Source organism: Bactrocera oleae, chromosome 5 (genome assembly GCF_042242935.1).
Source record: "Bactrocera oleae isolate idBacOlea1 chromosome 5, idBacOlea1, whole genome shotgun sequence".
NCBI lineage: Eukaryota > Metazoa > Arthropoda > Insecta > Diptera > Tephritidae > Bactrocera > Bactrocera oleae.
In genome coordinates, this window is record NC_091539.1 from 36,367,761 (window position 1) to 36,389,781 (window position 22,021).

At 36.5% G+C, this 22,021-nt stretch overlaps 1 protein-coding gene and 1 long non-coding RNA gene across 3 annotated transcripts; both read right to left on the reverse strand.

The window, feature by feature from the left end:
* Positions 1-216: 216 nt before the first annotated feature.
* LOC106615740 (uncharacterized) lies at positions 217-2,819 on the reverse strand. The gene is made up of 3 exons (XM_014232070.3): positions 2,003-2,819; positions 1,441-1,633; positions 217-1,381 (listed from the first exon to the last, which is right to left on the reverse strand). The coding sequence occupies exons 2-3, from the start codon at positions 1,505-1,507 to the stop codon at positions 339-341; spliced, it is 1,110 nt and encodes a 369-aa protein (XP_014087545.2). The 5' UTR covers positions 1,508-1,633; positions 2,003-2,819; the 3' UTR covers positions 217-338.
* A 148-nt stretch (positions 2,820-2,967) lies between these two features.
* Positions 2,968-21,839, reverse strand: LOC138857485 (uncharacterized). 2 transcript variants are annotated; one of them, XR_011396598.1, is made up of 3 exons: positions 21,752-21,839; positions 21,516-21,681; positions 2,968-3,157 (listed from the first exon to the last, which is right to left on the reverse strand). It is a non-coding gene; the product is annotated as an uncharacterized lncRNA (long non-coding RNA). The 2 variants fall into 2 exon arrangements; XR_011396597.1 differs by having other exon boundaries at positions 21,516-21,684.
* Positions 21,840-22,021: the final 182 nt, after the last annotated feature.

Here is a 22,021-nt window from a genome sequence, read left to right on the forward strand (position 1 = left end):
GAAATTGGACTGCGGTAACTGCAATATAATATTACGTTTCTTAAGAAACACTTTCGAAGAAAGTTTGCTACAAAAAAATCTAAAATCAGAAATGGGGAGTTTTTTGTTTACGGGAAATTTTTACTACTAAAAAATATATTTCCTTTTACCAGATACATACATATATAGAAACTATTGAGCGATTATTTACGTATGGATTTGCTAAATTAAGCTTGCTTATGTTTTTCTTTAATATTTTATTCTTTAGATCACAACTCTATGTAACTATTCATCGAATTCACATATCATTATTAAAATTTTTTGTCTTTGCTCTCATTTCTGCCTACCGCTAAACCACTTCACTCATAATCGTAGACAATGTCAATGTAGCGTGTTTTGTTGTTGTTGCCGCGCCGTTGATTTTGACGTCGCTGTGTATTGTGATTGCCACTTTGATAGCGGCGTCTATTTTCTTTCTGTTCTTTTTGTTGGTTTTGCAAACGTCTACGTTGTTGCTGACTCCTAGTACGGTTATTTTGTCGACGACGATGCTGTTGTGGTCGTTGACGTTTGGTCTGCTGGCGACGACGATTGCCACCACCCTCACGCACAGCATTTGGACGCTGACGATTGTCATTACGTTTGCGTTGACCGCTGGTTTTCTTGTTGCCGCGTCGACGCTTTTTCACCACCGGCACTTCGTTAAAGTCAGCAAAGTCATCATCGTCGTCATTAGGCTTGGTATTGGGTTTAGCAATGTCGCTGGTGTCGGTGTTCGAGTTTGTATCATCAGCATTGCTGCTGTTACTGGTGTTTTCTGCGGCTACTTGCTGTACCGCAGCCGTTGATTGCTGCGACTCGGCCGGTTGCTCTTCCTTATTGTCCGCCGCCGAATTTATCACTTTATGACGCACTCCACTGACGTGCACGTTGGTCACCTCTTCGCAGGCCACATCACTGTAAATGACCACTGCGCCATAATTACAGACAAACGGAGCACTATCAGTGTCTGAATTCTGACGACCCTCGATACGACCGATGCCATTCTTGTCGACTACTTCGTATATGGTACCGTTCTTCGTAATGAAGCCGGTCACTTGCAATGGCGTCGCTTCCACTATGGCTGGCACGGCAACTGTGGGCGGTGTTTGTAGTGGCTTAGGCTCGGTGACACTTTCAACTGCAACTTGCTGCTTTGCTGTTGTTCGGGCGATTTGTGGTGGTGCGTTGATAATAATGGTAGGGGATTTAGCAGATGCCTCAGTAGGCGCTGCAGTCGGTTGCACCTCAGCGATGGGTGGCCGTGGCGAGGATGTGTATAATGGCGCTGTTGTAGTTTTAAGCTTGTGCGCAGCGTCCGGTGTGCCGGCAGAACGTGCGACAATAATGACGCTCTTCTCAGCTAAAAGCGATTTTTTCTGAATTTAATAAACAAACATTTAAATATATATTTCCTATTACCTGTGACTGATGTTAGCTTAAGGCTGATGCCGAGCACCAGGCAAATCAACAAATAACCGCGACGCATATTCTTGTCTGCTAGAAAAAACTTTTGGTATTAAACGTTACACTGCTCGAGAATGACTAAACGGTTGCGCGGGTTCTGCGGTCCCTCTTATAAACTTCGCTTGCCCAAACCAACAGGCCCTCTTCACTTCAATAAACAAAAAACAAGCAAAATAATTGGTCAAAGCCGGAGGTGTTTAGCGGCAAATAAAGTAAAGCAAAGCTGTTCAAATATCATTTTTACTACAAACAAACACACATACAGGTGTCTAGCTTACATACTGAATTACAGATCTCGCATAAATTAGTTGCCAGAAATATATTTATAACGACATTCCACTTTACTAGAATAGTAAGCGGTAGAGAATAAAATAAACGTGGACAAAAAAAAAAAAGTTTTCTGAGAAGATTCTGCAAAATATATATTTGTATCGAAGAAATTTTAATACATACGTTGGCGAATTTTTCACATTATAAAACATAATCAAAATCCCATTGACCTAAATACATTTCTTACCTAGTCGATTTCTGTGGCTTTTCTAAGCATTTGGTGGTAATTTCTTCTTTGTTTCGCTTTTACCACACTACAGGTATTCTTGGTCGCCAATTTTCAGTTTTTTGCTTTCAATAGTACAGCAACAACAATAACCGCTCAACGTTTCTGCCCACAAATGCTAAGAAGCATTATTAATCGTTTTGTCTAAAGAGGTCAACGATCGTTCGCTTACGCTCGCACTATTACAAGCGAAGAAGAAGAAGCGTGATTTAATATGTAAATCGGTGTTCAGATACTTTCAGTACATATGTATGTATGTGAGTGTGTATCACAAATAAACAACCATAAAGGCACGAACGAAGCCGAGGAATGTAAAATCAGCAGTAAACAAAAAAGTGATAATATACATATATGTATGTATATGTGTCCGATCACAGAATGTCAAACATATTTCTTTGAATTATAATTAATATTTACATAATTCTTTGATAAATAATTAATAAGGAAGGGTGTGCTTTCATTTTAAAATATGTATATCGAGGGTTAACAGCCGGAGCCTATACTTTGTCTTCTACTACCTCTATGAGTAAGGGGTTCAGTGTTTCATATTTATTTGAAAATGAAGCCGGCCATAATGTTACAGGCTATGAGCAGCATGCTTACTGACTTCTTCGTGACTGAATTGGAGGATGTTGATGTAGAGGACCTTTGATTCCAACAAGACGGTGCATCAACGGCCAACGAAATAACCAATTTATTAACGGAAACTTTTGGTGAGCGCTTTATCTCGCGTCATGGGCCTGTGGTGTGGCTTCCAAGATCGACCGGTTTAAAACCGTTCTACTAGTTTTTGTGAGGTTATACAAATACAAAAATATATTATCGCATGTTAACTACAATACAAAAGATCCAACTCAAAAATTTTAAAAATCAACTTTTTCAATATATATATATATATATGTATATATTTTTTTACTCACCTACCTATCCAAGAAATTTTATTGTTATCACTATCTTACTTAACTGGAAAATCACCGTTAGGTCTACTTTTGCGTTAATTGCGTGGTTTGCCTCGCTTATGCAGTATCAACTAAAGAGTACTATTTGTAGTTCTGTCACTTTTGCTGAAGTAAATCGTAAATTTTCTGCTGTATTCGCGAAATTGTGTCTCTTTATCTGAAAAAAAGTGAGTTTAATTGTCTGTTTTATTTAAAATGTGTCACTTTCCATGCAATAATTTTGATTATCACACTATTATTCGATGTCTTAACTAGAAAATCAATCATATTCGCGTAAGTATTTTTAAAGAAGATATTCCATATTTGGGTACGACGATTTGACTTCAAAATTTTAATAATGTTTACAGTAACTTTTTTTTGCTCCTCTTGAACATTTGTCATTTTTCGGTTTGTGAATCTTTTGCAATTAGTGTGCGATATTCTAATAATGAAAGAATTTGAAACATTTAATAAAAAACTCCACTATCAGAAGGAAAGATATTCGAAAAAATGTTCAAAAGTAAACAAAAATGAAACAATGATTTTAAAATTGCAGCAATTGTGAATACCTCTCCTATGTAGATGATTAGAAGCTCATCATCAGCTGATATGTTATAATACTTAAAATATATCAAAAAATTGAAAAAATATTTCACAAGTTTGTCGGAATAAAAAACTTTTCCACTGAAATGTGTTTATAAAGTATAAGTACAGAAAATGGAAACTTAATAACTTCGATCAAAACTGTACTTTGTATAGTCGATGGTTATACAACTTCATCCTAATATATTTTAAATTGAAAATGAATAGATTTTGTCAGAAGCAGAAAAATATTCCGACAACGGTACCGATGTAATTGCAAACTAGTATATATATGTATATATGGTACTTATAATTATTAAAGGCATAGCTGCAATCTCCGTAGAATTTGTATAGTTCGATCTACTACTATAGCTTATAGCTGTCATCTAAACTGATCGATCCAAATCAAGCCTTTTATGCTATCAAAAATGCACATGTTCGTTATACGGTATTATAGCAGCCGAAGTTAACGTTTTTTCTGTTTTTTATATTTACAGTGTACATCTTTGAGCCATCGGACAAAAGAAGAACCGCTAAAGACTTCAGTGAACTTTCGAAGAAATTTTAGGAAGACATTTTCTCTGTTTGTACTATATGAGTATCATATATCATTTGTACTATATGAGTTTGGAAGAAAGGCCCTTATATTTTCGGTAATAGATTGTATATGGTAGTAAGTTGTTGCATGACCTACATGCGTACTTCGAAAATACTATATCTCTAATCTAACAGATCAGCACATATATGGACTTGGCTTCCAAACCTGATTTTAAAGAAATCCTAGCAAATAGTCATTTTGTCATGTTCACATTTGGATAAAGTATTGATGAACGAATTTATAATACTTTTCCAAAATATTTGACTTTTATTTTCAAAAATTGTATTACAAAAAATAATGAGTATCAGAGCTCCCTTTAATATATGCAATAATGTCATATTACGCTAGCGCTCTTGTACATAAATTTAAAACATTAAAACCCAAAAACTTCAAATATTCATAACGGCGACAAAAACTGATTATATGTTATGTATTGTATTTCCCAGGTAGTTTATGTGGAAAATATGTAAATGCTGAGTACACAACTATTTGTAGATATTGCTCGCATTACTCATTCAGCTGCAGTGTAGATTTCTATCACCTTTGCTTATGCAACGCGCACAAATTCACAAAAAAGCAAAACACAAACGCCTGCACCGCTGCATAGAAATGCGGAAAAGGAAATATTCATAAAGCTTAATGGCAAATTGGAATTGCCAACTACATGCTGCCGTGCGAGCCGCCCAAACTGCTTTACAAGCGACCCAGCGTCAATCCTCCGACAGGCGCGTACCCCTTCCCCAAGTGGCAGTCTGCAATGGAGAGCAGAGAACTTGACTATAATGACACGAACGTGTAACTAAAGCTGCAGCATCAACGCTGTGTGTATATATGTATGTGTGTGCGGTAACTAAAACACGAGTTGGGTTGTATGAGAAGTGCTGGAAAATTTAGCCGGAAACACGTTGCAACGTTTTGCTATCATCACAGCCAGACGTTGTTGTGCTTGTTATTGTTGTCGTTGCACAATTTTTCGACACTGCACCACTACAATTTGACACTTTTACGGCAAGTGCACAGCTGTATGTGGGTTTGTGTGTGTGTGCTCGCATTAGTTTGCATTTGTGTGCATAGCAAGTTGAATGCCTACTACATATACACATCTAGCTGCCATTATATTTGTGTAGGTACTTGTATACACACATATTTAAGTTCTTATTTGTCAGCACTCACAGTCTTCTCGAGCAAATGAGCATTTCCATTGCCTGCCCTCACTCTGCGCCAGCTCATTGGCGCACTGATGCTACAGCACTTATCTTGGAAATTTTGAAAAATCTGCAGTGTGTAAAACATGCACAATAAACTAAAAAGTCATACAAACACACTCATGCACATATCAACACTAGCAAGACGTAAGAGCTCAGCAAAGGCAAATTGCTGTTCGATTGTAATGATGGAGGAGATAGCTTTGTTATTATCACAGGTCGCAACAAATTGTTGCACGTTCCTCTGAAAATACACACACTCATACTAGCACCAAAATGAACATAAGATTGTGTAAGTTTTCTTATTTGCATACTTTCTGGCGCAAATTGTGTTTGCACACCCCCTGCTGCTCTTGCTTAGCATTATTTTGCTCTATATCCTTTGTCCGACTTGCATTCGTTTTGAATTCAGTTGTCGAGTTCAATGTCAATTTGGGCAGAGATGTCAGAAGTAATAATAACGGTGTTGATGTGTTCTTAGAACCTTTCAACAACTGTACAATAGCACGAAAAGCTTGTTTCAAATAGCACGCGACTCTAAAGGAATCGAATTCTAATTAAAGAATTTTAAATCTTTGTCATTACAATTGGAGTGTAGAGCGTATTCACATTCGCAATTACAGCTGAGAGACGACTATAGTAAACTCAAGTAATTACTTTAAAAATAATACACGTTTAGAAAATCGTTCACTAAAATTTGTTTGTAATAAATTAAATATTAAAATAAAATCGAAAATCTGTATGAAAGTCGCAAATCTGTAGAGATTGCTCACCTAAAGGCTCGACTCAACCATATGTTAGGGAATATATAAGACATAAATGATGAGGTTATACTAAAAGAATTACCCATAACATCAACTTTTACACTCGACAATCGTTTGCTATGCGCACAATGATTGGATTACTTGGTGGAGAAACAAGAACTCGCTGTGAATTCAGAATAATCAGAAATATACTACTTTACGTGGAAGACCAAAATCCGACAGTTCCACCTTCCTCTTTAAGATATAAATCTATAAAGTTGGCCAGCCTTATATCGTTTCCTTAGCAGAGAAAAATTTGGCTTTATATTTATTATTTATTATATATTTTTATTATTTATATTTAAAGGACTGTCAACTCCGAGTAGAAATAGTATGCACTGGGGATGTAGTCATTATTAAAATCTCCCTTTGCTAATGTCCAGACCTCAAGCGATTAAGATGGAATATGTTTCACAGTTTCCACTTAACTAATATACAAGAAATTATAGTACTTGCAACTAATTTACATTGAATCAAGCAACTTGCTAAATGGTGTACGGTTCGAAATAGCTGTGGAGCACAATAAACCTAACGCTAACTTAAGGTAGGAATCCTTCTTTTTTTTTAACCAAAGAAGTTTATTCCCTAATCGGTTAATATGGTGGCCCATCAACGCCTTTGAGCAATAACCTCTTTTAGACGATCTCAGTGAATTTCAGTAAACCACTTTTATAGAACGGAAATTCATTTTGCAAGATGCTCATATTATAACCTTTATCACCAATAAAAAGTAAAATTGAAAAGCACTAAAACAGAAATTTGTGCCGCATTCGATTAGTTAAGATATCATCACTCGTGCATCATTTTTCATACACAACAACAATACTCTGTGCAAATTGCTAACGGCTTTAATTCTCGTAAAAATCTAATATAACGGTGTGTGCCTAAAAACATCAATGAAGACACAACTAACGGTTTCCCAAAATATCATGCTCAAATTCCCTTTGATGGATCTGGCATTAACAACCGGCAGTCAGTGATGACTTTGTAAAACTTGTGGGGGATATATGTACACATGTTATATGAAAATTTCGTGTGTCGGAAAAAATGAGTCGTCGATCCAAGTTAAAATTGTATCTCAAAATTCGGTAATCCATACCATCCAAAAGATGCTGAAAACTTTAGAAACACAAACAACAATAAACTGTATAGACACTGATATAGTAATTTCATTTCCTTAAGCTACTCTACACTCTACTAAGACCGAAAAAGCCCTAAAATCTTCAAATCGAAATATATAATACTTTAAGGTGCCTGTTAGTTTATATTAGCGCCAAGCATTTTCTGCTTGTGTAGCGAAAGTATTCGAGTGAAATTTCTAAGTACATACAGTATCGAATTGCATCGAGTATCTCCAACGACCGTATACAAATTTATGTTATGCAAAATGAGTAAACTTCTTCATTTTAGATGCAGTGAATTTTCATAGATCATTTGCATTTGAATTCTGCATTTAGTACAGCGAAATTATTAATTGCCCCATACGCTCAACTTTCACATTGCGCATATACGAGTATTATGCAGCAATCATCTGCTCCTCGACGCACTCGCTGTCAGCAAGAATTTATATTTAATTTCGTTGAATGCAAAACTTCCCACAACTAATAATTGACCTAATTTTTTGCTTTTATTTAAGGCAACAACAACAACAGCTCGGCTATAATAAAATATTTAAGTCAAGAGAATTCGCTGCAATAACGGGGAAATTAGTGCAGGAGTTCGTGAATATTTTCAGCGACTTATTATCTGCATTACCAACAACCAGCACACATGTATAGATATATATTTATGTACATATATAGTATACATAGCATTTATGTGTGCAAATAATTGCAGGGGCCTGAACGTATTCAGATGTGCGCATGCATATGCATAGTGGTTTTATGCAGCTAATTAGGCGTCAAATTGTGATGCTTCACCTGCAGTTGATGTGATGCACACGGCCTGGTGCGGCGACATGGGTTTGTTTTCGGGAATAAAATGGCAGGTGACAGCCTTTATGAAGGATGCTTCATTGGCACTCTGCGGCTGGTGGCGGCACTTACACCACTAAGCTTATAGCGCTGTGAATGGCTTAGTGAAACTTTCATTATAAACTTATACCTATATACTATATAGATATATATATATATATATAAATATGTGTGTTCAATTAGGGTTTCGTGTATGTATGGCGTTGTTGTTGTGGCAGACCTATTTTGCAGTTTGCCTACTTGTGCACATTTTTGTTCCATTTCTATTAAGTGACACTCTACACCGTGGAATCGCATGCATTGCTTGAGTGTGTGTGTGTGAAAACTTGAGTGCGGTTGAGAAGCCGTCAACATGATGAGCCTGTAAGCTTAATTTAATATTTAAAGTCTGTTTACTACAGAATTACTCTATGTTTTGGGAGAACTCGGGAAAGATTAGAATTTATTTTATAGCTTTTATGATTTGATAAATTTCTCTTGTACCAAATACAAGAATTTGCGCCAAAATTCTCTCCAGGATATCCGAAAAAAATTCAAGGCTGGTGAAATCATGGAAGCAAATGTGAGTTTTTAGTAACAGAAACCTTCTGGAACACTTTGAGAGGTTATATCTATAGAGCTGAGTCAGAGAATTGTTTGATGCAATCTCGAGAAAATTGCTTTTATTTTAGATAGTATGTTTGTGGCAGTGTTTTTTAGCTCACAAACTTACAAAAAGTAGTGAATAGGTCAGTTTCGGGCTATTGATATAAAGTGCCATGACTAAGCCGCAAGTTAAAGACAAGTTACAGGGGATGACAGTAGCAAGATGCAGCTGTGGGCTGAAAATTAAAGAAAATGGGCGTGGCCCCGTATTCTAAGAGGTTTAATGTAAACATCTCCTAAGCACCCCTACTGTCATTGTAAAAACTGAAACTTGATGAGATCGGGTGATCATTCTATCTAACTAAATCAATAAATAAATACGTCAAAAGCGTACACCTAGGATGATACAAGAGGACTTTATTAGAGCTTGAATCGAAATTGGGCGATGTGCGTGGCACCGCCCACATTTTGGTGAAAACTCATATCACAGGATAAATTTCAGTTTTATATCTTAATTTAGTGCTTAGTTATCGCACTTTATATGTTATTAGTTCATAGCGTCTTGTGGGGGTGGCAATAGTCCGCTGACGCCCATGTATGAACTCGTTCATAATTTTTTTTTACCAAGGAACACGTGTACCAAGTTTCATTGGGATATCTTAATTTTTACTCAAGACGGACAGACGGACCGACAGACAGACGTCCGTTTTGCTACTTAAATTGGTTTTTTGTTCACAAGTTATAAAATGCATAAGAAAAAAAAATTGTCTTAAAACTAATCAAACTTCAACCATTAATATCTTTTAAACGGTTAGGTTTTCGAAAAAACCGTAAGCGACCATTTTATAGAGCATTAAATTTCCTACATAATCTTTGAAACGAGATAGTATTTCAAGAAGTTGGAATGAATTGATCTGATAGTAATAAAGAAATAGAAAACTGGACCTTTCCGCTACAATTAAGACCTCATATTTGCACAGATTTAATGGAGGTGTCTTAACTCATCCTAAGGTACTTACGTAACTGAGCTGTGTTGCGAGTTTTCTGTTAAAAAAATGTGGAAAACGGTTGGCCTCAAGGGCCATCCCTGCAACTTCCCTCTAATTTCATACGCTAACAATCAAATTTCGCTTTTTTCACTGCTTTTGAACTCTTCGAAATTTTTCGTTTTCGATATCTCGCAAGTAAATCAACCGATTTTGACCCGGTTTGCGGCAAACGATGTGTTTCTTCAAGGTTTAGAACAGATTAGTTTTTGGTGTCGATCGGTCAAGTCGTTTGGAAGAAATTCGAAAAAAAACGATTTTTCAAAATTTTTATTTTTGAGATTTCTCAAAATCTACTGGTCCGATTGGGTCCAAACTCACACGAAATTCAAGTGCAATGAAACCCTTTGGAATGCCGTTTAGTTTATTCAAATCGGTTGAGCCGTTTAAAAGTTATAAGAGGGTCACATACATCCACACACACACACATACATCCACACATACATACAGACATACGGACATCATCGTAGAAATGTTCGGGGAAGCTTCCTCGACCCTCGAAACGTCGAGATCTGTTGAGAACTCGATTTTTGCAAAATGGGGTGAAACCAATATCTTCCCGATTTTTAGAAAATTTTCAATTTTCTTAGCGGGAAGTTAAAAATTAAGGATTAAGAATAAGTTTCAATGTTCAATTAGATGAAAGATAAATCATTTGTTCTCGTAATCGTATTAAATAACCTTCCATCTTAGCAGATTTCTTTTCGCAATAAAAAAGAAGTTTAAGGAGCTACAAGAAAGAAAATTAGAAAATAATTCGAGAAAGAAAACTTAGGAATATTTAAAATAATAATATAATATTTCAATAAAATCGTAGAAGCAAATATATTTAAAACACCGAAGTATGATTTAATGTTGAAAATGAAAACGTATGTTTGCTGTTTAATAATTTACATATAACAGCCATTGGCAAGACTGAAGAAGTAAGGAGAAAATTTGCATGCAACGAACTGCTCAGGCGATTTTCGTGGCAGACAAACAAGTAGTAGAACCAGTTGAGACACGCTCACATTTCCCTACAAGAAACAGAAACAAATTTGAGGATATTCCTACACATTGTAAGGGCACAAATATGCATGAGTCAATAAACAATTTATTCCACACAATCACGGCAGACAATTACGAGCTCCGCCGACGTTTAAAAGGAGTAATCTAAATGTGCAAAAAAAGAAGAAGAAGAGAAGCTAAAGAGCGTTAAGACGAAAGGAGCTGTTGAAGAGGTTGCAAGCTTTACAGCTGTCTCATCGCTTCACATGGCATCGGATCACTTTTCTGCTCCATTGCACTTAACAAATTTCCCTACGGATGAATAGCAACCCTGGCAGCAAACAAGCAATGTAGCTGTATATGCTTGTATCTGTGTGTTTGTGTGTGTACATGTAAACGCCAATAACTCTCCGCCGGGTATAAAGAGTGTGCTGCTAAAATTTGGTTGAATGTGGCGGTATGTGCATTGAAGTGCGGCATAACGATTTGAGGGGTGTGCGGGTGGGGCGAATGAAAAGCACGCTTGCCCGTTACTGCATTTAAGTCAAGCGTCGCTACACAAATTGTATGCCTTAAAATCGTATTTATCTAAAGCTATCCAGGGCAAGCGCCATCTTCACGACCAGAATTGGTCAGGTCAAATAGACACCGAGCATCGACGCCGCTGCCAACTCTACAGCTGTCTCTACGCTCCACACAAAGCATGTGTACCAACTGCCCTGCTATGTTTGTAGGTTTATGTTTGTTTACTTTCCGGCGATTGGCAGTGGTAAATGAGAAAAATAATTTTCTTGCATACGAGCGAATTTGTTGGGTCTGTACAGATTTATGTATGGGCATAAATATGGCATGTATGCATGTAACGGGATATGGCGCTGGCCGGCAACATAAATAGTTTGTTGACTGTTGCAGGCTGAAAAGTTTGCTTTAAATAGACAAACTAGCGATGCAGTTCAAGCCGAATACAAACATTCAAATTAAAATATCCAAAAAAATATGAAAACGTACTTGTACTATATATCCATAAACAAAATATTGTATTTAAGAAACCGCCTTTTTTAAAATTTCCTTGAAATTTCCATTCTAAAATAAAATAGGTTTCAAATTAGGTAAGCTTTGAAGTATTTTTACATTTTCACTAAATTTTTCTGAGAATCTTGTGTCACATAGATTGATAGTCGATTTTCACAAATTTCTAATGAACAGCAAAATCATTCACCATAGACAGGAACAGGTAGTAATCACTTGATAACTGATCCAGACTATAAGGTAGATGCATAAATCCTTCCAACCAAACTCCCGAGGCATCTACTGAGTCACTGTCGATGTGTGTGCTTGTGGCTGTGCTAATGAACACTACTCCTCTCCAATTAGCCAAAGCCGCCCACTTCTGGTTAATTGCTTCCTTCAAACGGTCCAATTATACAGTTCCGAATAAAGAATTTGGCCAGTCCCTTAGGTTTTCTTGCGTCAACTCGTGTGGCACCGATCCATTGTGCTTCTTTTTTTATCCAACCGTATTTAAATGATTTCAAAAGGGTTGATGCGCTATGTTTAGCTTCTGAGCCTTCGAAAAAGGGCTTACTCAATGATATCCGTTATTTTATCGATATTTTCGTTAATTGGTCTTCTAGAGCGCATTGCATCTGTGACATCAAAATTATCGGAATGAAGTGGACGAAACCAAAATTGAGCGTGGTTTTATGTTAAAGTATCAGGACTTAAAACACTATTCACATTTTAAACAATCTGGCTTGTATTTTTAAATTTTCTACGAAAACATTTTTTCTTTGGTGGTGCTCCTCTTTGACGCGGGTCGAAACCATACTGAGCCAAGCAATCATAAAAATGTCTGAGATTTATGAGTTAGTACGAAATCTTGTCTTTTCAACGTCTAACCCGATCCTACTTATATTATCTCATTCCATCTATTGAAAAAATCATGGATTTCTAGTTACTAGACTTAATATTTATCTCATAAGTTATTAAGAATTTGTCAACCAGATACGGTGTGAAAATTATATTCCAGACTACAGTATTTTAAAGTCCGGTAAGACCTGTCCATAGCATACATATAAGTATATATAACGGTTATGTTCCAAATTACCAAAAATTTCGATAACTGTCCACGAATAACGTCAGAATCATCAAATTTTATTATATGGATGGTACATTTGATCAATTGGATAAATGCCAATAGAAATGTTCGTATTTTGAAGCAAACCAATCAGACACCCAATTTTCGACTTCGGCGTAGGAATCGAAGTGCTGCTCACCCAATGTGTGATATGAAAATGGTCATCGATGAAACAAAGCCTGGTGAATACGTCGGGTGGGGTGCAACTCCTAGCCAAATACTATTATTGTATTCTGAACCGATTTTGCTTAGTGTGCAGGTGCATTGTCGTATAACAAAATTACTTTGCGGTGTCTTCTGGCTTCATTTGTTGTCTGTCTCGATTAGTGTTAATAGTTTCATCAGGTTTTAGAAGCTCATGATATACCACACTCTTCTGATCCCACCAAACACAGAGCTTTGCCTTCTTACCGAATAGATCTGTTTTTGCATTTGATAATGATGGTGGTCCCGGATTAACCTACGATATTCTCCGCTTAAAATGGAAACAAAAAATTAATGCTTTCCGCAGATCATTACTTTCCGTTACAAAATTTGACATTTCCAACACAATTAAAAAAATATATGATGTTGTTTGTTCAATGAATGTAAGGTTGTGTACTGTAAAGTAAGGTATGTTTGACAGACGTCATGCCTAGAAAACAGAAAAAAAATTAAGGTTCGTTCACAACAAATTTTTCCTACCAACATATTTGTATCTTGACGCTAACTTCATTACGGTATACCTGGTACTTACTATAATTAAATGAGAGCATTTCGCTTAGCGTAATATGATTTGCTCCCAAAATTGTCATAATTATTAATGTGAGTTAATATGAAAAATTAACTAGTAATATAATTTCGGATTTTAAGCGAAATCCGATCGGACTTAAATGAACAAGTGGCCTTTGCCATAAATTGATATAAAAAAGCGATTGCTTTGGTTCAAAAATTCCATCAGTAAAAAATCTATAATTCATAGGCAAGATTTTTAAAAAAGGAAACATTTCGGACTTTGTATGAACCTAGTAATAGATAACGTAATTTAGGCGACTGACATCAAATGGAAAATAATGATGTTTTTTTTAATGATGATGATTTTAATAATGTACATTTTTTAAATTCCAACGATCTCGGACAGATTCACTAGCTGAAGTAACTTTTTTTCAAAACTTTTGGATGAAATTTAATAAATAGTACAAGTAGTAACTTTTAGTTCAAGTTGATTGGGAGCTTTATACGTGTACCTGCATGCGAAAATTGAGCTCAAATCAAGCAAGTAACAACATTTGAGATTAGACTAAACCTTGCTTAGATCGTTCGGCTTTTAGCTATGAAGTTGTAATTTTGATGCGATTTAGTCACTTAATTTCTTATAATATCCGACAGTAAGTCGGAGAACTTAAATAATCATCAGAATTTGCTTACAATGACTACAAGCTGAATAAGTGAAATAAACGCATCTTCTGCTCGCAAATTAGTTTGAAGCCAGAGGTAACGAAGTGTCTACCCTACCCCAAGTCATTTGAAAATGTATACTCACAACACAAAGCTGCTTCCTAAGACTAAAGTACAAGCGAATAGAGAGATGATGAAAACAGATACCAATTATTAACTAAACTAGATATCAAAGCCACGTGTCTAAGCGGTTTTAATTTTTCAAAGCGCGTTGATAATACTTATGGCTCTGAGTACAATGGGGCTTACTTTATGATAGAAGCCGCGCTTTCTTGTATTTCTTTACGCTCTCAACATGCGAGTTCATTTTAGCTTACTTTATGCCAGTGCTGCCACTCGACGCGAACCACCAACATCAATGGGTCTTCCAGCGATTCCTTTGTATTACAGTTAAGCGTCAATTATTGTCATGAGCAGACGTTATCTTGAAAGGAAAATAATAAAGCGCTGGCGGTGGGTCAGCTAAAATGTAGGCAAAGTACTTCATCGAAAACATAAGAATGAAAGAAAATAAATAAGATGTCGGATAAAGAGCCAGAAGCATAGCGCTAAGTACACGGCGTGGAATGGAGGAAACAACATAGAACAAGAACAAAATTACTATGAATATTATAAAAATTATAAATGCAAAGTCAGCAGCGATGGCTGCTATGTATCCTAGTTGTGCGGTTGTGTTATGAAATTATGGAAAAACCTAAAAATCCATAAACATTATTAACCCTTAAGTAACGAATAAAAGATTGTCAGCAATAAACGAAACACTTTCATATTATAAAATCTAAGTCATTTGCACTCTAAATTAGCTAAGTCGGGCTTCTTCTCATGCGTCATACTTTAAAAGCGGTCGGAAGTGAGTACGTATGAAGGATTACTCTATTAGTAAAAGTATTATTCGGATATCATATAATACATCTCAGCTGCGACACGAGAGTTAAGCTTTACCTTTCCAACCGTACTTGAAGCGGAAATTTATGCAAAGTTTATCTATTTGAACAAGTCAAATTCGCGGAAAGCAAACAAAATATTTGCAGCTGAGATGGCCGCAGGTGATTACTCAACTGCCACATACAAAAACCGCCTCAACCTAAAAAGTAAATAGATATCCGAGTTAAAATATAGATAAAAGTAATGCAAATGGAGAAAATGCGGGGCTTAAAGCAACGAACGTGAATTGCGGTGGATGGAGAATAATTGTAAAAAAAATATGCGCTTATGGCTTCGGCGCTGGAGGTGGCTTTGGTCTACATCGGTAAGGCATTTGACAAGGACGGGTGACGCAGCGCTTTATCGTTGCAGGTGATGGTGATGTGGTGGTGGAGTGTTGCGAACCCCAGTAATTAGTATGAAAAATATTTTATATAATGGCGCATTAACGGCGCAATATTGAAATTATAAGTACGACTATGCATGTATGTGTATGGTATATCGCTCACAAAATCAACCCCAAAAGCGGCAGACACCCACCAAACATGTCAGCTAAAAGTCAGGTAGCGCAGCTTAGAGGATTAATAAGTCAGGTGTGTGCCTTCAACAAAATACTAACCCCAACCATTACTAGATAGATATAAACAAGAGTCATAAATATGTATTTTTGATTCGTGAGGAGCCAATGAATTCATTTACTCTTTTTGCTCTGCTTATTTGGTTGCTACTTCCGCTTTTTTGAACGTGCCCCTATCATGATTTTATCGTCAGCGCAGACAGATGCTTATCAACGTTAAAGCCACCTCTACGTCAGTATTTTACTCTTTGTAGACGAGTACATTAAGCTGTATTCGAAGGCAAAAAAATTCAAATTCGACCCACTTCACCTTCATCGACTACAGCGAAGTCGCGAATTTGGGTCATTGCTGTCGCTATTGTGGCTGTGCAAGCAGCTTTAAGATGTTCTTCTTTCTCTCTCTCTCTCTTACTTTCTCTCTCTCTCTGGCTCACGCTAGCTTCGTTGTTCATCCTTTTCCGTAATTTTTTATTTCATTTGTTTTTTTTATTTCGGAGACAGATTAAAAACGACGAGCGCGAAATACATAAATGAAGGGGGTTAAAAGAAAAATTATATCGGCGTAATGAAAAGTGGTAATTATGCGCACTTCAATTACATAGGCGAGACCAAGAGTCGAGAGGTATGTACTTAGTCGCCTCATTTTTCTTTGTTAATTTATTTGCTTGAATAGCTCATTAAAATTAAAAAAATATGCCGCGTGTTCTCGACGAAGAATTAAATTCAGTTCTTTAAAAATTGAATGTGCAACACTTTTTGATGTTATTTTATAGATATGCTATAGTACTGAGTTATAGTAGCTATGAATATGTTAACATTTGAGCAAAAACTGTTCTCATAACCGTTTATCTATACAGCATGTTACGTGAGAAAATAGAGAGAGATTATGAAAGCTCTGAAAAGTCAGTAATTTTTTTTTAAGATTTGTGAAAGATGCGAACTAATGGACTCTAAGCGAGCAGCAGTCTATTTAATCACACTATTCGCTGAGGAAGCTCTTTTGAGATCCGACCGTCAAACTCGCAGTCATAGTAACTGTGAAAGCACAGATCTTCATATATAGGATTCTCTGAGCTTTTTTGAACTCTTAATTTGTGGTGACATATTTTAATTATAAGCATGGTTCTGTGAGTGATCTGTCGAAAACACCTACAAATATATCCCAACAACTACCAAAGACTGATCCATAATAATATAGACGATTTTTCTAAAAATTAATAGACGAAGTGAGTTTAGTCTTGATTCAAGGGTATACCTTTCATGGCCAGCATTAGCAAGCTAACCCACAGTTGATTAGTCGTTACCATAATAATATTAGGAATGACTGAGTTATATTCCTTAAGAAGGAAGTAAATATAGTCCTCAGTCTATTGAACAGAGAAACTTAACGTTGTAGTTCCTCCCCAAAAAAGATTCCGATGGTGTATCGTGTGCGTATATGTTACTCGCTAATTCTCCCCTCACACTTTTTCATATTATACGTTTACCAAGCAAAATACTTACATATAATGTATTGTGATTATGATAATATATACTTGAGAGCTTACACTATTTTAGGGAATGCAGTTTTTCATTGCTCAAAAGCTATCAAAGGTCTTAAAAATTAGATATAATTATTCATTAATTGGGAAAACGACTTTTCGACTTTTTTTGGGTAATTTTTTCAATTCTTAACATATATAATATTTTCTAGAAAAGCTCCTAAGAAACCTAAAATCGCCATTTTGTATTAAAATTCAGGAAAAAAGTAAAGATTTATAGTTAAACAGATGCTAACAAGACAGGGCTGGTATTGTTCATTAGGAAACACAGAGTTTCAGAAGTTAGGCGGCTCTTAACAAATGGTACTAGGCTGGCTAGCAAAAGGAGAGATATCCAGCTATTTGGGACTAATTTTATACAGAAAGCTTTCATGGAAACCAAACTTAGACGCTAGAGTAAAGAAAGCAGCCAAAGCACTTTACACCTGTAAAAGGATGGTGGGGCCCAAATGAGGACTACTCCAAACTAGATAATATAGTGGGGGCCCGTGTCTTTTCAGAAAAATTAAATTACAGAATCGCCTTTCGAAGCGTAGATTACAGCAATTAAAGAAAGCCTTCTTGTTCTGACAAAAGGTGTATTCACAACAAGAAAGATATTTATACACATATACCATAGCCAAGCGCCTTTGAAATCACTAATGTCTCTAAGGGTTTCATTTCATGAAAGTTAAAAATGCTTTGATCTCATAATGGATCTAACATTTTATTTACAATAAACGTACAGTGGGTTCCTGGACATAATGATATTCCTGGTAACTGTCAAACAGATGAATTAGCCAGAGCCGGCAAAACCTTACAATTAGACTCCGAAGAAAGGGAAATATATGTCTTTGGCAACTTGTAGATAAATAATCGGCAAACATGTTGTATATAGCTGAGTGGCATGAATTCAAGAAGAACGACATAAGAACTCTAATAGGAGTGCTAACAGGTTACTGTCTAATTGACAGAGATGCCAGCAGACTGGGAACACCATACAATAACTATTGTAGAAGCTGTCAAGAGGTAGAAGTAGAAGAGTAAGGCTTTGTATCGCACCCTGCGATTGAGGGTTTGTTGACGTGTCTCGGAGGTTGCGCAAATAAAACTGTTTGTACATAGGCCTCCTAAAGGCCTAGATGCGTCGTCACACATCCACTCTACTTACTTATCTACCTAGTTAAACAGATAATAAACTTTCCTAAACATAATAAATATTATTCTTTCGATCTAGAAAATTGGATAATTTTTACACACAGCTGCAAGCCTATATTAAAACTCTAGTGATAATTTTACTGGTTAATTTATTTTGCTGGTGCCACTAGTATCATACTTTGCTTGAAATAGAGCATTTTCCGAACATGAAATGTCAATGAATGAGGCTACTAACTTTCGCTTGCCTATCCAATGACCAAATTACAAAGCAATAAATTAAAACAAAATAGATTATATATCATCAAACTATATTTCACGCATTCATTCATTAACTTTAGATCTAACTTAAGTGAAACTCCATGCGCAAGTTCGTAAGCTTAAGTGATCGCGATTAAGATAAGAGCATAAACAAGATGCGATAAGAAGTGACTTATTACAGCGATTAAGGATTTATATATTGGTAATAGAGAAAACCTGATTTCTTTGCAATATGAAGCAGCTGTTGATTTGGATCAAAGTACAAAATGTCAGAAGCATATAAAAGTCTGAAGGCTGAAGCCAACAGTACAGTTTTATAGTATTGTTCGACAAAAAGTGGTACTAATTAAAAATGATTTCTTACAAAAAACAAACACTTTTTTGTATTCTACTGCTCTTAAGCACTTTAGCAGTGGATGGACGAAGACTTGGTAATATTTTGTGAATACCTAAGAATAAAATTATTATTGAAATTTCCTTACACAGAGCGTCGCAGTTACCAGCAGCGTAACAGCCATAGACACCGCACACCTTTATTGCGGCAAGTGGATACGGGAACGATTACTGGCACAGCGGAGGATGACGATAGTGGCACTGGTACCGGCACCGGTATGGATACCGTCACTGGCACGGAAGCTGAAGTCGATGAAGAACCAAATCCTGAGTTGAATACAAAATCCACTGAAGCACTGATTGTTCTTAAACCAGCACAAACCGGTGATAGTTCGCGCTTCTTTAGAGGCCTATTTTTGCAAGGGCTCTTCGGCGGCGCCAGTGGTCTCGCTGGTCTTGCTGGTGGCGGTGGAAGTAATGGTAGTGGTAATTCTAATATTCCCTACATAATTGTCAATGTGCCCAGCAATATTACAAATGTCAATCAGAACAACTTGAATAACACAGGAGGGGGCACAACCACAACTACACCCGCACCGGGCTCTCGCCGTCAAGTGATCTATCAATCCATTCCCTTTCCGGATACCACACAAGTATATGAGCAACGCCGCACGACCAGACCAGAAAATCAAGCAAATGCACAAAATTTCATACTCAGTCCAAGTAATCAGTTGGTTCCGGTGTACCTGCCGCCTGAAGTGCAAGCTCTAATGCAGAGTAGTGTTTTTCCCAACGCCGTTGAGCAACCAAAACGTAAACAGTTAAAGAAAAAGAATAACAAACATCAAAACAACATAAATCTATTCTCCGCTTTTGCCAATAATTTTAGACGCACACAATTTTTGTAATTTTTGAGAGTTCAATAAAATAAAAGTAAATATTGCTCGATAGCTCAAAATTATGATTTTTGGTTATTTGTTTCGGACAAAAGCACTATTAGAAACCATATGGCTATTACAGTCGAAAGTTCCAAAGCCACTTACTGAGCCAGTTCGAGTAAGAAGTTAGCACGTTGTGGTGTGTAAAGTCTTAAAATAAAATTCTAAACCCGGATAGAAAAATTAATCGATGTCGAATACCTTCATCAAACAAGGCAAAATTCACTAACGACACTGAAGGCTATGCCAGCCGAGATTTATAACATATTTAAGGAAAATGAATTATGCGTTGGAATGTTGTATCGGTTCAAAAGAAGCCTATTTTGGCGATAATAAGTATTTGTCTTAAAATACGTTCGGGTCAAATTCGATAAGCTGGTATTTGCATATGGCACAGGCAATGCTAGCTGTATAGCCAGAGAGAGATGTATGGAATAGATGTGTTAGCTTTCGTTCAAGAAGTATTTGTTTTCATTTTGAGGGAGTTTACCACTAATTTAGAATGGTTTCCAGACCAGCAGTTGGTCTAATGCTCATTTAAAGATTTACCTTGAGCTCACTGACTAATTATTATTTGCATCCGGCTACCTCGTGATAAGATATTTTGGAATTGCCGTGTACTGCAAAACTTAACAGGCCACAAAGAAAAACAATCTTGTTTCAGTGTCGTTAAACTGGGAACTAGTAGGAGTAATGTTTACGCCTTGCAGTTCACTTCTGTATCTCGCCTGAGTTTTTTAGGGCTGAAAAGAAGTAAAGTAAGTATTTACCTTCTGAAACGTCCATATTTATGCAGTTATAGGGATTCTAAAAGGTACAAACAGGCAATGAATTAGGGTTGAAAGTCTTGCCGTATGCTAATTTTCGAGGTCTTTTATAGGGGCACTTCGCACTCGACAGATCCGCTCTTACGCGACTAAGCCTGAAATACCTTGAATGCCATATTTTTGAATATATAAGTGCATTGCGAAATCAATCACCGTAGCAGAATTACGTTAGACTCATTAAATTTGCCGACATATAAAGACTTAAATATAACTTCAGTGGTTTTAGCATCAGAAAATCAGAAGCTACTTGTCTATAGCTATCCAAATGTAATCTCCGTCCTAATACTTAAGATAACCAAACACTTCCTTTAGCGCTGAACAAATTGAAATATAACTTTGTAGCAAAATTAAGAATTTAAACCAATAATCACAAATTGATTTAAATACTATTGTTTTTGGCCAAAAAGTATAGTGAAGAAAAATTCTCAGTTTGGAACTTTGTGCTCTTCTTTGTTAGAACTTAAATCTACTTTATAACCCACACCCGCCGCACATAAACATTTAGTTGCCTTCGCAGTATTTCACCTGCCACAATCTCGCTTCTAAAGAGTTTTACGATAATATCGTTTTGTAAGAATAAAACTTTCTGCCCAATCTTTAACTTTGTGCACATTTATTTGTAAGAATTTCAAACACATACACACATACCTGCACACATGGCCTTTAAGTTTGTATCGGATCCACCGCTGTATTTGTAGGAGTACTACTGGCAGCTCAAATACTCGCACTGTTGCATTGGCACTGTTGCAACAATTGTTTATGCAACCCTGCCATATTCTATTTGCGGTCGTTTTCGTGCTCCTTACGCCGAAATCTGCTGCGATAAAAAGTTGCATGCAACAAACCAAAATCGCAACAAAGTTTATGCAAGTGTTTATTTTTACTTCTCTCAATTCTTATTTTCCTTCTTCGCTCGCAACAAACTTTACCAAGCTGCCGGCGTTTGGCTGGGTCGCCGAATGATTTTATGAATATGCAAATAAATTTCAATTGAAATGCCAAAATGTAAATGAAAAGGCAGTCAAAAATTTATTTCACTCAAACGGGTGGGAGCGTGCGCTGGAGTGCGTTGAGAGTCTAGCGTGGAGCGTGTGACTCCGCTACGAATTAGTGTGAGTAGCTGCAGCAGTTGGATAGACAGCAAGAGTTCGGCC

Excerpts from the sequence above, each read along its gene's own strand:
- LOC106615740 (XM_014232070.3), bottom strand. The coding sequence starts at position 1,507 with ATGCGTCGCGGTTATTTGTTGATTTGCCTGGTGCTCGGCATCAGCCTT. Across the intron at positions 1,382-1,440 it reads TAAGCTAACATCAGTCACAG|CTGAGAAGAGCGTCATTATT; the intron begins GTAATAGGAAAT and ends AATCGCTTTTAG.